This window comes from Salmo trutta, chromosome 30 (genome assembly GCF_901001165.1).
Source record: "Salmo trutta chromosome 30, fSalTru1.1, whole genome shotgun sequence".
NCBI lineage: Eukaryota > Metazoa > Chordata > Actinopteri > Salmoniformes > Salmonidae > Salmo > Salmo trutta.
The window spans coordinates 39,295,281-39,309,456 of NC_042986.1; the positions used below are offsets into that span (position 1 = coordinate 39,295,281).

At 41.2% G+C, this 14,176-nt stretch overlaps 1 protein-coding gene across 2 annotated transcripts in view; it reads right to left on the reverse strand.

Annotated features, from left to right (window-relative positions):
- The window catches only part of LOC115168663 (copine-5), a 158,633-nt gene that overhangs the window by 20,007 nt on the left and 124,450 nt on the right, over positions 1 to 14,176 (reverse strand). For both annotated transcript variants that reach the window (XM_029724135.1, XM_029724134.1), the window contains 3 exons: positions 12,660 to 12,706; positions 12,058 to 12,239; positions 6,875 to 7,002 (listed from right to left, as the gene is read on the reverse strand). In XM_029724135.1, coding sequence (XP_029579995.1) covers positions 6,875 to 7,002; positions 12,058 to 12,239; positions 12,660 to 12,706 — 357 coding nt within the window. The remainder of the gene's footprint in view (positions 1 to 6,874; positions 7,003 to 12,057; positions 12,240 to 12,659; positions 12,707 to 14,176) is intronic.

Below are 14,176 nucleotides of genomic sequence, written 5' to 3' on the forward strand. Positions count from 1 at the left end.
TTGTGGGGACCGTTGAAATGTCCCCACTTGTCTGAATTGTCTTTGTTTTACTATCCTTGTGAGGACTTCTGGTCCCCACAAGGATAGTAAAACCAAACACACACACACACACACACACACACCCAACAACAACGTGGGTCCATGCACTCATTAGTCTGACCTGATACTTGACCTCCACTTACATCTGTCACCACGGCAACAGTTGATTGTTTATTTCCTCTTCATTAGGTCACAACGCACCCATAAAACAACAGTTATTTACTGGGTTTACAGGCTCTAATGGCCTGTCTAATTCGGATCCAGCGTGGAGCTGAAGGTTGCCTGAAGGTTTGTTTTTCAACTGGCTTTATAACCAAGGTTGAGATAAGGTTGAATGATGATCATCAGCCTTGTGCGGTTGTTGAGATGTAGACAAGTGCCAGATCTGTTTATCCTGTTGCATAGCCGACTCCTATAGCCAGATCCCAGATCTGTGTGTGCTGTATGGTTAACTCCTATAACCAGGTCCCAGATCTGTTTATGCTCTATAGCCGACTCCTATAGCCAGGTCCCAGATCTGTTTGTGCTGTATGGTTAACTCCTAAACCCAGGTCCCAGATCTGTTTATGCTGTATGGTTAACTCCTATAGCCAGGTCCCAGATCTGTTTATGCTCTATAGTCGACTCCTAAACCCAGATCCCAGATCTGTTTGTGCTGTATGGTTAACTCCTATAACCAGGTCCCAGATCTGTTTATGCTCTATAGCCGACTCCTATAGCCAGATCCCAGATCTATTTATGCTCTATAGGCGACTCCTAAACCCAGATCTGTTTGTGCTGTATGGTTAACTCCCATAGCCAGGTCCCAGATCTGTTTATGCTCTATAGCCGACTCCTATAACCAGGTCCCAGATCTGTTTATGCTCTATAGCCGACTCCTATAGCCAGATCCCAGATCTGTTTATGCTGTATGGTTAACTCCTATAGCCAGGTCCCAGATCTGTTTTATGCTCTATAGCCGACTCCTATAACCAGGTCCCAGAATTGTTTATGCTGTATGGTTAACTCCTATAGCCAGGTCCCAGATCTGTTTATGCTCTATAGCCGACTCCTATAACCAGGTCCCAGATATGTTTATGCTCTATAGCCGACTCCTATAACCAGGTCCCAGATCTGTTTATGCTCTATAGCCGACTCCTATAACCAGGTCCCAGATCTGTTTATGCTCTATAGGCGACTCCTATTGTAATGCCAAACAACAAGTATAGGATATGGTTGTTCACATGTACAGATGTCTTCAGAAAGTATTCACACAACGCCCGACTTCTTCCACGTATGTTGTTGTTACAGCCTGAATTAAACATGGATTAAATTGAGATTTTGTGTCACTTATCTACACACAATACCCTGCATCGCTGCATCACCGCTTGGTATGGCAATAGCACCGTCCTCGATCGCATGGCGCTACAGAGGGTTGTGCGGACAGCCCAGTACATCACTGAGGCCGAGCCCCCCGCCATCCAGGACCTCTACTGTATATCAGGCGGTGTGAGAAGAAAGTCCGGAAAATCGTCTAAGTCCCCAACCACCCAAAGCCATAGACTATCTTCTCTGCTGCCGCACGGCAAGAGGTACCGGTGCATCAAGTCTGACACCAACAGGCTCTTGAACAGCTTCTATCTCCAAGCAATACGAGTGATAAATAGCTAACAAAATAGTCACATGGACTATCTGAGTTTACCTTGTATCTTTAATTGACCTTTTATTTCAATCTTTGCAATGTCTCTATGCACACTCACAGGGCCCTACACACACTCACACACACAGTCACTCCAACACACACACACACACACAGACACTCACTCCACCATCTGCTCACTCATACATAATTTGCACATTCATTTATACTGACTTTTTACACACACACACACACCCACCCACCCTCACTCACTCACTCACTCACTCACTCACTCACTCACTCACTCACTCACTCACTCACTCACTCACTCACTCACTCACTCACTCACTCACTCACTCACTCACTCACTCACTCACTCACTCACTCACTCACTCACTCACTCACTCACTCACTCACCCACCCACCCACCCACCCACCCACTCACTCACTCACTCACTCACTCACTCACTCACTCACTCACTCACATACAAGCTGCTACTACTCTGTTTATCTTATATCCTGTTGCCTAGTCCCCTTACCCCTATACATACAGTGCATTCTGAAACTATTCAGTTGGACTTTTTCCACATTTTGTTACATTACAGTCTTATTCTAAAATGGATTAAATCGTTTTTTTCCCCTCATCAATCTACACACAATAGCCCATAATGACAAAGCAAAAACTGTTTTTCAGATTTTCTTTTTTTAAATAAATGAACTGAAATAGCAGTTATGAGACCCTTTACTCAGTACTTTGTTGAAGCACCTTTGGCAGTGATTATGACGCTGTATTTGGGGAGTTTCTCCCACTCCTCTCTGCAGATCCTCTCAAGCTCTGTCAGGTTGGATGGGGAGTGTTTCTGCACAGCTATTTTCAGGTCTCTCCAGAGATGTTAGATTGGGTTTAAGTCAGACCTCTGGTTGGTTCACTCAAGGACATTCAGAGAGTTGTCCCGGAGCCACTCCTGCGTTGTCTTGGCTGTGTGCTTAAGGTCGTTGTTCTGATGGAAGGTGAACCATAGCCCCAGTCTGGGGTCCTGTGCGCTCTGAAGCAGGTTTTCATCAAGGATGTCGCTGTACTTTGCTCCGTTAATCTTTCCCTCAATTCTGACTAGTCTACCAGTCCCTGCCGCTGAAAAACATCCCCACAGCATGATGCTGCCACCACCATGCTTTACCATAGGTATGGTGCCAGGTTTCCTCCAGATGTGAGGCTTGGCATTCAGGTCAAAGAGTTCAATCTTGGTTTCATCAGACCAGAGAATCTTGTTTCTCGTGGTCTGAGAATCCTTTAGGTGCCTTTTGGCAAACTCCAAGCAGGCTGTCATGTGCCTTTTACTGAGGAGTGGCTTCTGTCTGGCCACTCGACCATAAAGGCCTGATTGGTGGAGTTCTGCATAGATGGTTGTCCAGGAAACAATTATTGGACAGTGGAAGAGTAAGTCAGCTAGCAAGGCATTTTAATCATTTTATAACAGGTTATGATAAGCAGAAATAAGGGAATACCATCTCTCATAGTAGTAGATGTGAGTTTATCTTTTAAACAATACACTTGTACACAGCTATTAGCTAACGTTAGCTAAAGCAAGCTATCTAGCCTGTTGCTGTTAAAATACAATAAATCATTTGTATTCTGAACTGGAATACACTGATTGACGCAAGATTATTTTGAAGACAAACACACTCACTCAGATCTGGGTTGCTCATCTACAGCAGGAAGCGGTCTCCTGCCTAGCTGAGAAAGCAGTAGATGTTCTGATCCAGTTTGGCACCTCATACAGTGCCTTCGGAAAGTATTCAGACCCCTTGCCTTTTTCCACATTTTGTTAGGTTACAGCCTTATTCACCAAATTAATTAGATTGTTTTTTCCCCTCATCAATCTGCACACAATAGCCAATAATGACAAAGCAAAAACAGGTTTAGAATTTTTTGCTAATTTATAAAAAAAAAACCCTGAAATATCACATTTACATAAATATTCAGACCCTTTACTCAGTACTTTGTTGAAGCATCTTTTGGAGGGATTACAGGCTTGAGTCTTCTTGGGTACGACGCTCCAAGCTTGGCACACCTGTATTTGGGGAGTTTCTCCCATTCTCTGCAAATCCTCTCAAGCTCTGTGGTATTGTGTGTAGATTGCTGAGGATTTTTATTTATTTAATCCATTTTAGAATGAGTCTGTTTCGTAACAAAATGTGGAAAAAGTCAGGAGGTCTGAGTACTTTCCATAAGGCACTGTACCTATGGCAGTGAGGGTACTCAACTCTGGCATACTTCAGAAACAAGTAAAGAAACAGACTCAGTGCTGAGCATGACCAGTGTTGCGCTGTCACTAACTGAGACCAGAATAGACCTGCTTGTTGAAAACTTCAACCAGTCACACACCTCTCATTAGGACCGTGTGTGTGTTTTCTGGTCTACATCTGTGTGATGTGATCAATCAGGTTATTCCAGTTCAGAATAAAAAGTATTTATTTATTGTATTTTAACAGCAACAGTTCCAACCTAGACTTTTTTTCAACAATAATCTCACCAGTAAGATGTACAGTAGGCCTGATCATTTCTACAGTAAGATGTACAGTAGTCCTGATAATTTCTACAGTAAGATGTACAGTAGGCCTGATCATTTCTACAGTAAGATGTACAGTAGGCCTGATCATTTCTACAGTAAGATGTACAGTAGTCCTGATAATTTCTACAGTAAGATGTACAGTAGGCCTGATCATTTCTACAGTAAGATGTACAGTAGGCCTGATCATTTCTACAGTAAGATGTACAGTAGGCCTGATCATTTCTACAGTAAGATGTACCGTAGGCCTGATCATTTCTACAGTAAGAAGTACAGTAGGCCTGATCATTTCTACAGTAAGATGTACAGTAGGCCTGATCATTTCTACAGTAAGATGTACAGTAGGCCTGATCATTTCTACAGTAAGATGTACAGTAGGCCTGATCATTTCTACAGTAAGATGTACAGTAGGCCTGATCATTTTTCATCTGTACTGTTACTTAAGGTTGCACTATCAAACACTGAGCCTGTGTGTGTGTTCTGTTAGACATCTGTGTGATGTGATCAATCAGTTCAGAATTACAATGATTTATTGTATTTTAACAGCAACAGTTCCAACCTAAGAGTGTTTATATATATATATATATATACACTACAGTTCAAAAGTTTGGGGTCACTAGAAATGTCCTTGTTTTCCATGCAAACATACATGAAACGAGTTGCAAAATGAATAGGAAACATAGTCAAGATGTTGAGAAGGTTAAAAATAAAGATTTGTAATTTTTAATTGTGTCCCTCAAACTTTGCTTTCGTCAAAGAATCCTCCATTTGCAGCAATTACAGCCTTGCATTCTAGTCAATTTGTTGAGGTAATCTGAAGAGATTTCACTCCATGCTTCCTGAAGCACCTGCCACATGTTGGATGGGCTGATGGGCACTTCTTACGTACCATACGGTCAAGCTGCTCCCACAACAGCTCAATAGGGTTGAGATCCGGTGACTGTGCTGGCCACTCCATTATAGACAGAATACCAGCTGACTGCTTCTTCCCTAAATAGTTATTGCATAGTTTGGAGCTGTGCTTTGGGTTATTGTCGTGTTGCAGGAGGAAATTGGCTCCAACTAAGCTCTGTCCACAGGGTATGGCGTGGTGTTGCAAAATTTAGTGATAGCCTTCCTTCTTCAAGATCCCTTTTACCCTGTACAAATCTCCCACTTTATCACCACCAAAGCACCCCCAGACCATCATATTGTCTCCACCATGCTTGACAGATGGCGTCAAGCACTCCTCCAGCATCTTTCTTTTTATCTGCGTCTCATGAATGTGCTTCTTTGTGATCCAAACAACTCAAACTTAGATTTGTCTGTCCATAACACTTTTGCTTTTCTTTCAAAAACAAGGACATTTGTAAGTGACCCCAAACTGTTGAATGGTGGTGTGTGTGTGTGTGTCTGTGTGTGTGTGTGTGTGTGTGTGTGTATATATATATATATATATATATATATATATATATATATATATATATATATATATATATATATATATATATATATATGGGTATTTCATTTAAGTGTTATTTCATTTAAGTGTTATTTGACTATGTTGCATTTGTTCATTGGCATAAGTACAATGAAATGTACCGATATCTATATATAGTTGCATGTTTTCATAAGCTTATGTCCCAGGAAAGACAGAATTTATAAATTGGGTCCCAGGCTGAAAAAGTTTAAGAAGCCCTGCCTTTGAGCATGGTGAAGTTATTAATTACACTTTGGATGGTGTATCAATACACCCAGTCACTACAAAGATACAGGCGTTGCCGGTGACGAAGGAAACCGCTCAGGGAATTCACCATGAAGGGAAAGGGTGACTTTAAAACATTTACAGAGTGGTGGCTGCAGCATGCTATGGGTATGCGTGTCATTGGCAAGAACTGGGTCGTTTTTTTGTTGTTGATGAAAATAAATGGAATAGAGTTAAGCACAGGCAAAATCCTAGAGGAAAACCTGGTTCAGTCTACTTCCAACAGACACTGGGAGACAAATGCACCTTTCAGCAGGACAATAACCTACAACACAAGGCCAAATATACACTGGAGTTGTTTACCAAAACAACATTGAATGTTCCTGAGTGGCCTAGATACAGTTTCGACATAAATCGGCTTCAAAATCTATGGAAAGACTTGAAAATGGCTGTCTAGCAATGAACAACCACCAACTTGACAGAGCTTGAAGAATTTAGATAATAATAATGTGCAAGTATTGTACAATCCAGGTGTGCAAAGAGATTTAACCAGAATGAATCACAGCTGTAATCGCTGCCAAAGATGATTCTAACATGTACTGACTCAGGGGAGTGAATACTTATGTAAATTTGATATTTCTGTATTTCATTTTCAACACATTTACAATTTAAATATATATTTTTTTCACTTTGTCATTATGGGTTATTGTGAGTAGATAGTTGAGAAAAAAAAACAATTTAATAAACTTTTAATTCAGGCTGTAACACAATAAAATGTGGAATAAATGTAGGTTTATGAATAATTTCTGAAGGCATTGTATTTATTTTCCAAGCTAAAGCACACAATATTTTTACATACAGCAGCTTAGGACCAAAGAGTTGGTCCTTTATCTCAGTATTATTTTAAACACCAGCAATGGTATTCTCTAGATTAGGATTAGCATATTTTATTCAATGACTCACTTTGCTACGTGGTTGACGACCGGAGCAAAGTTGGTTGGTCCGTAGAGTTGTACAGTCTTTAGACTCTGATGGTATGCTTCTAGAATCCCCTCCATTCCGTTGCAGTAGGGGTTCTCAATGTTGCCATTCTGTGAAGGAGAAAATACAAAACATGTTACCTGAATTAGGTAATCAGGTAAATACCTTTTTGAATTGTTCATTTCTGAGATATAACCAGGATAATATAGTGAGGGAATCGACGATGTGAGTGTAAAGGCGTACGCATACATCGGTTCGGTTTGCTCCTAGCAGAATTCGGCTAGGCAAAGCAAACGTCTCTGCTCGCATACTCCCTAAAGACCTCACTTGTAAAACGAGAAAAAAAGTGACAACACTACTGTTGTTTGTCCCTCTTAAACCACCGTAGCAACAACATCGCCAGTAACACTTCCTCAAAATAGTCTGAATTAATTAATCTAAGATAAATCAAGAAATCTGTAATTCATTTTGAATGGCAAGCCAGACAAAATTGAAAAGGCCTATTTATATAATGAATATGAATTTGGAGGGAAAAAATGATAAAATATTAAAGCATTAGACCTCTCACTAAAGGCTTCAGTCATACAAAAGTTATACTTAAATCCGAACTGGTTCTCTAGCAAATTAGTAAGAATGTCTCACCCCATGTTCAAGAATGGCCTTTTTCCCTCTATTAGATTATTTGAAAACGAAATTGTCTACAAAATATCGTTATTTTTGTAAACAAACCATAGAAAGTTGGTTGCAATTTCAGTTTAATCCATCAGAAAATACAGAAGAAATAATTCAACAAATAGTGTGGTTAAACTCAAATATACTAATTGATAAAAAAACATAGATTTTTTATTAAAAAAAGGTATAATCTTTGTAAATAATATCATAAATAGGACTGGTGGAGTTATGTCACACATGCAGCCAACACAAATATATGTAAATGTCTGCTCTACCAAAAATTACAACCAACTAATTGCAGCATTACTGCAAAAATGGAAGAGGCAAGTGGAAGGGGGAAAAAGTAAGGAACTTGTCTGTCGGACCTGCATTAAAGACCAAAACTAGTTAAAGAAAATTATGATAAATAAAAATATATACCAGTTTCATTTAAGGACCATATATATTGTAAAATAGTTGGGAAGAGATTTTTGATGTACCGACTCCATGGTATCTGGTTTATGAATTGACACGCAAAACAACGTCGGATTCAAAACTTAGAATTTTTCAATTTAAATTATTATACAAAATTCTTGCAACCAATAGAATGTTATAGATATGGGGGACACAACCTTCACAGCTCTGCAGATTTTACTGCGAGGAGGAAGAGTCATTAGATCATTTATTTTGAATTGCAAAATTTACCTGGAGCTAACGCTGCAGATAGCAATACTGGATGATTTGAAAAGTCATAGTCAATCGATCATTAAAAAAATATTTATATTAAATTTACAATCTGTAGAAACTACGAGAATAGAAAGATTCAGAACATTTTTGAAGCATCACAGCACAGTTTAAAAATATATGGTAAATAAAATCCAATATGGATGGGGTTAAGAGATAGATGGGAGGGGTTGAATGGAGCTGAAGGGTGGGACGGATAACAGCAAGATAACAAATGTAAAACATACTGTGTCTGTAAAATGCATTTAGGTTAAGAAATGTTGTGAAATAGCACAGTTAAAAATATATAGCAAATAGAAATCAAACTTGATGGACATCAGAAATAGAGGAAGGCCAGGACTAAAAACAAACAAAATATAACTATTTAAAATAGATTGTGTCCGTAAAATGTAAAAGCTGTATGTATAAGCTGGAAGTGGAAGCCTAAGTGTTGTTGTTCATTAGTTTACTCCAATTAGGGGAGGGGTGGTAGGGTTTGCGGGAAATAATAAAGGAACAAAAATATTATATATATAAAAAATGTAAAGTTTCAGGGCAGTACTTCTCAAGTGAAAAACATGTCCATGAAAACTAGTAGTCTACTGCAGAAAGAAGGGACTAGCTGCTGCACTCTCTCCTCTCTCTCGTTGAATGACAGCAAGCAAATCATTGAAGAATCCTGTTCACAATTTCCACCCCTACTGTTGATCAATCACCAACGAAGGAGCATAGACTTCGGATACCGAATTTCGACTTGCTTCAAGAAAAAAAAATAGTGCGCAAACAGCCGAAGAAAATAACCTGCCGAACACCAAAATGAATAAAAACTTCACAAAATTATTTCATTAATATATTCACAAACTGTTTCGACTGGGAAGCATGCGACAGGCTTTAATCTCTATAGATAGTGATTTTGATAAGCCTCCAACTTAAAACCAACATCATTCTACGTTCACTGTACAGCAAATGAGAATAGAAACCTTTGAAAGTGTGCTGGTTGGTTGGTTTTCATCATATTGTCAGATGTGTGAATAATCTTAATCAGAAAGAAGGGTGAGACGGTGGATACCCTGCCGATGGGCTGCTCACCACCATCCACATTAACTGGCTGATTTAAGACTAATTGATTTAAGAATCCTTAAGGCTTTCAGAAGCTAATTTGCACTATAAAAGGTTTAAATTAAACCTGTGTTTTAATTTATGCATGCTCATATCTGTCATTGGAACACACATGTTCACACTCTCTCTGTCTTCTCTGTGTCCCCACTGTCTCTGTCTCACACACACACACACACACACACACACACACACACACACACACACACACACACACACACACACACACACACACACACACACACACACACACACACACACACACACACACACACAAACAAAATACGTTTGTAGCATTGCGCCGGAGGAGATGGCTGCCGAGCTCCTAACCAATTGGGCTATTGTGTATGTTTTTTTGCATTGTTTGTAACTTATTTCGTAAATAATGTTTCTGCCACTGTTTCTGCCACCGTCTCTTGTGACCGAAAAGAGCTCCTGGATATCAGGAGAGCGATTACTCACCTGGATGAAAAACGTTTCTTTAACGAGTCGGACGCGAATGGTTTACTTCAGACACCGGAAAAGGCCCAAATCCTCGTCATTCTCATGAAGAAGAGACGGAGATATCGGAGATGTAGGTAGGGGTGCCTCGTAATGATCTGACGGCGAGTGGGTAATCCGCCTCTTCCATCAGCCAACGTGCAATCATTGGATAAAAAAATGGATGAGCTCCGATCAAGACTAACCTACCACTTGGACATTAAAAACTGTAATATCTTATGTTTCACCGAGTCGTGGCTGAACGACTGCCACGTCCTGACCAGTGAGAAGGGTCATTTTGCCATAGTAGAATGGTCAGGGCGTGGCAGGGTGGTTGTTTTGGGTGTTTTGGGGTTGGTTTGTTTCTTGGGGATTTGTTCTAGTTTTCTGTTTCTATGTTTCATTTTCCATGTGTGGCCGAGTACGGTTTCCAATCAGAGGCAGGTGTCTTTCGTTGTCTCTGATTGGAAGCCATACTTAGGCACCCTGTTTTTCTTTGGGTTTTGTGGGTGTTTGTTTTCCGTATAGTCTGTGAACCTTACGGAACTGTTTGCTGTCGTTTGTTTTTTTCTTTGTTTAAGTGTTCTCTTAAAATAAATAAGTAAGAATGAGCACTCTACACGCTGCGCCTTGTTCCCCTTTATATGACCCGCATGACAACGACGACACGGATAACATACTGATGGCTGGGTTTTCGGTCCATCGGCAAGATAGAACAGCTACCTCCAGTAAGACAAGGGGTGGCGGTCTGTGTCTATCTGTAAATAACAGCTGGTGCACAAAATCTAATATTAAGGAAGTCTCGAGGTTTTGCTCGGCTGAGGTAGAGTATGTAATTTTAAGCTAAAGACCACACGATTTACCAAGAATGCTTTTCATTAATCTTAGGCTCCCCAGCGGTGCAGCAGCCTAAGGCAATGCATCTCACTTCTAGAGGCGTCACTACAGACCCTAGTTCGATTCCAGGCGGTGCACAGTTGGCCCAGCGTCGTCCGGGTTAGGTTTTGGCCGGGGTAGGCAGTCATTCTAAAGAAGAATTTGTTCTGTTCTTAACTGACTTGCCTAGTTAAAGGTTAAATTAAATGTCTATTTACCCCTGCAAACCGATGCTGGCACTAAGGCCGCACTCAACGAGCTGTATAAGGCCACAAGCAAACAACACATTTGCTCACCCAGAGGCGGCGCTCCTAGTGGCCAGGGACTTTAATGCAGGGAAACCTAAATCCGTTTTATCCTATTTCTACCAGCATGTTACATGTGCAACCAGAGGAAAATAAACTCTAGACCACCTTTACGCCACACACAGATACGCGCACAAAGCTCTCCCTTGCTCTACATTTGGCAAATATGACCATAACTCTATCCTCCTGATTCCGGCATACAATAAAAAGCTAAAGCGGGAAGCACCAGTGACTCCCTCAATACGAAAGTGGTCAGATGACGCAGATGCTAAGCTACAGCACTGTTTTGCTAGCATATACCGGAATATGTTCCAGGATTCTTGTGATGGCATTGAGTAGTACACCACATCAGTCACTGGCTTCATCAGTAAGTGCATTGATGACATCATCCCCACAGTGACCGTACGTACATACCCCAACCAGAAGCCATGGATTACAGGCAACATCCTCACTGTGCTAAAGGGTAGAGCTCCCACTTTCAAGGAGTGGGACTCTAACCTGGACACCTATAAGAAATCCCGCTATGCCCTCAGACAAACCATCAAACAGGCAAAGTGTCAATAAAGGACTAAGATTGAATCGTACTACACCAGTTCTGACGCTCGTCGGATGTGGCAGGGCTTGCAAACTATTACGGACTACAAAGGGAAGCAAAGCTGCGAGCTGCCCAGTGTTGAGAATCATGTGTTGTTACCTACCCTTACCACCTGGGGGCGGCCTGTCAGGAAGTCCACGATCCAGTTGCAGAGGGAGGTGTTTAGTCCCAGGGTCCTTAGCTTAAGTGATGAGCTTTGAGGGCACTATGGTGTTGAACGATGAGCTGTAGTCAATGACTAGCATTCTCACGTAGGTGTTCCATAGGTGTTACAGGATAATTAACTGGGGGGAACTCATTGGACATCAGATAACACCCAGCTGTGTCCGTTGTGTGTGTGTGCAAATGTGTGTGTGGGGGGGGGGGGGTTTGGGTGTGTGGGTTGTGTGTGCAGTCATATGATGATGATAGATAGTTACCAAGGGGAACTCATGGGAGACTTGTCCATCAGGGGGCAGCTTGGCTCCGAACCCCAGAGCAGGGAACATCTTATCACTGTCATAGTCCTGAATGATCTCCCCTACAGCCTTCAGGGCCATGGCGTATGCATTCATCTGGTACGGGTTCATGTAGTGTAGAGACGTGGACTGGGACGGGTTACCTAGGGAGGGTCAGAGGTTAGAGGTGAGTGATGCAACATACTGGACTGAAGACTCTCACAGTGAGACATACAAGACCAGCAACATGGAAACTCAGTCTTAATTCAGTAAAGCTAACACAGTCAGTAAAGCTAACACAGTCAGTAAAGCTAACACAGTCAGTAAAGCTAACACAGTCAGTAAAACTAACACAGTCAGTAGAGCTAACACAGTCAGTAAAGCTAACACAGTCAGTAAAGCTAACACAGTAATGGTATTGTAGTGTGATTTTCAATAGCTTTGTAAATGGGATTGCATTGGAATTGCATGTTTCATTATAGACGTTGTGTTTGGTGAAACCACAATGTAACCCAGTCTTTTACAAAAGAGTAGTGTCATAAATTGGTAAGAGTGGAGTGTAGTAGAAAAGTACCAGCCCTCACCATTGGATGCAGTGAAATCAATGGCCACCGTGAAGTGAATCTGGGTTCTGAAAGAAAAAACAGAGAGAAGAAGATTGATATTAGAGAACTGTTGTCTCCTGGTGTTTCATTTTATAATTATGTTGAGCTAGTGTTGCCCACCTTGACTAGCTAAACAACAACTCTGTCTCCCCACTCTGGGTGTTTCTCAATACGCATCCAACCGTCGCTCCAAACCCTTATGCGCCGACGATGTTCTCTTGAGTACGTTCTTGTGAGGACAATGTACAAAACATCCCATTTGAGAAGCACTCCCACTCCCCCTACTGTATTACCTTACCCTGCTCCTACCCATTCACGGAACCTTCTTCCAGCCAGGACAATCAAATCAAATCAAATTTATTTATATAGCCCTTCGTATATCAGCTGAAATCTCAAAGTGCTGTACAGAAACCCAGCCTAAAACCCCAAACAGCAAGCAATGCATGTGAAAGAGGCACGGTGGCTAGGAAAAACTACCTAGGAAAAACTCCCTAGAAAGGCCAAAAACCTAGGAAGAAACCTAGAGAAGAACCAGGCTATGAGGGGTGGCCAGTCCTCTTCTGGCTGTGCCGGGTGGATATTATAACAGAACATGGTCAAGATGACAATGGCAACAATAGAGACCAAAACAACATATACACAAAGCAAAATGTTTTTACTTCATAACTATCAGCTAGCTATATGTGAATCGTAATAATGTAGCTAACCAGATAGTTTAACAGGCAAAAATGACTTAAATCGAATATTATGAAAGATACATGTCAATTCTTGGTGGGTATCTGGCTAGCTAGCAGGGCTCCGTAGCGGTGCAACTGTCTAAGGAACTACATCGCAGTGCTAGTGTCACTATAGACCCTGGTTCGATCCTGGGCTCTATCACAACTTGCTGTGATCGGGAGTCCCATAAGGACAAAGCACAATTGGCCCAGCGTTGTCCGGGTTAGGGGAGGGTTTGGCCGGGGTAGGCCGTCATTGTAAATAAGAATTTGTTCTTAATTGGCTTTCCGAGTTAAATAACATAAAAGCAAACAGTACTAGCTAGCCAGTTAGCACTATTGACTATTTTGGACTTACAATCTACAGTATGTAGGCAGTAGAATATGCCGAAATTAACATAGTATGTATTAACGTATCAACATAAAATATTGGAGCCAAGTAACACATGAGATGTGAATGGGCAGCATTTCATTCTGAAGTCGGAGTGTATTTTCTCTCAATAATGTCCGCCATTCACTTCAAGAAATGTTGAGTAATTTATTTATGTGGTTACATCATATTTCTTTGATGCATGCTTCAAAATATGTACAAACGGAGTATGCATTCGAGAAGTGCCCTGCGTGCTCCGTTTGATTTGGACTGCGTGCTCCGTTTGATCCTCCGACCCTCCTCTGCTCCAATTGGCATGGTCAGAACACGGTAGTATGCATTTTGAGAAACACCTTCTGACTCCGCTACGTACTTCTACTTACAGCTTTCCACCTCTTTCTTCACCTGTC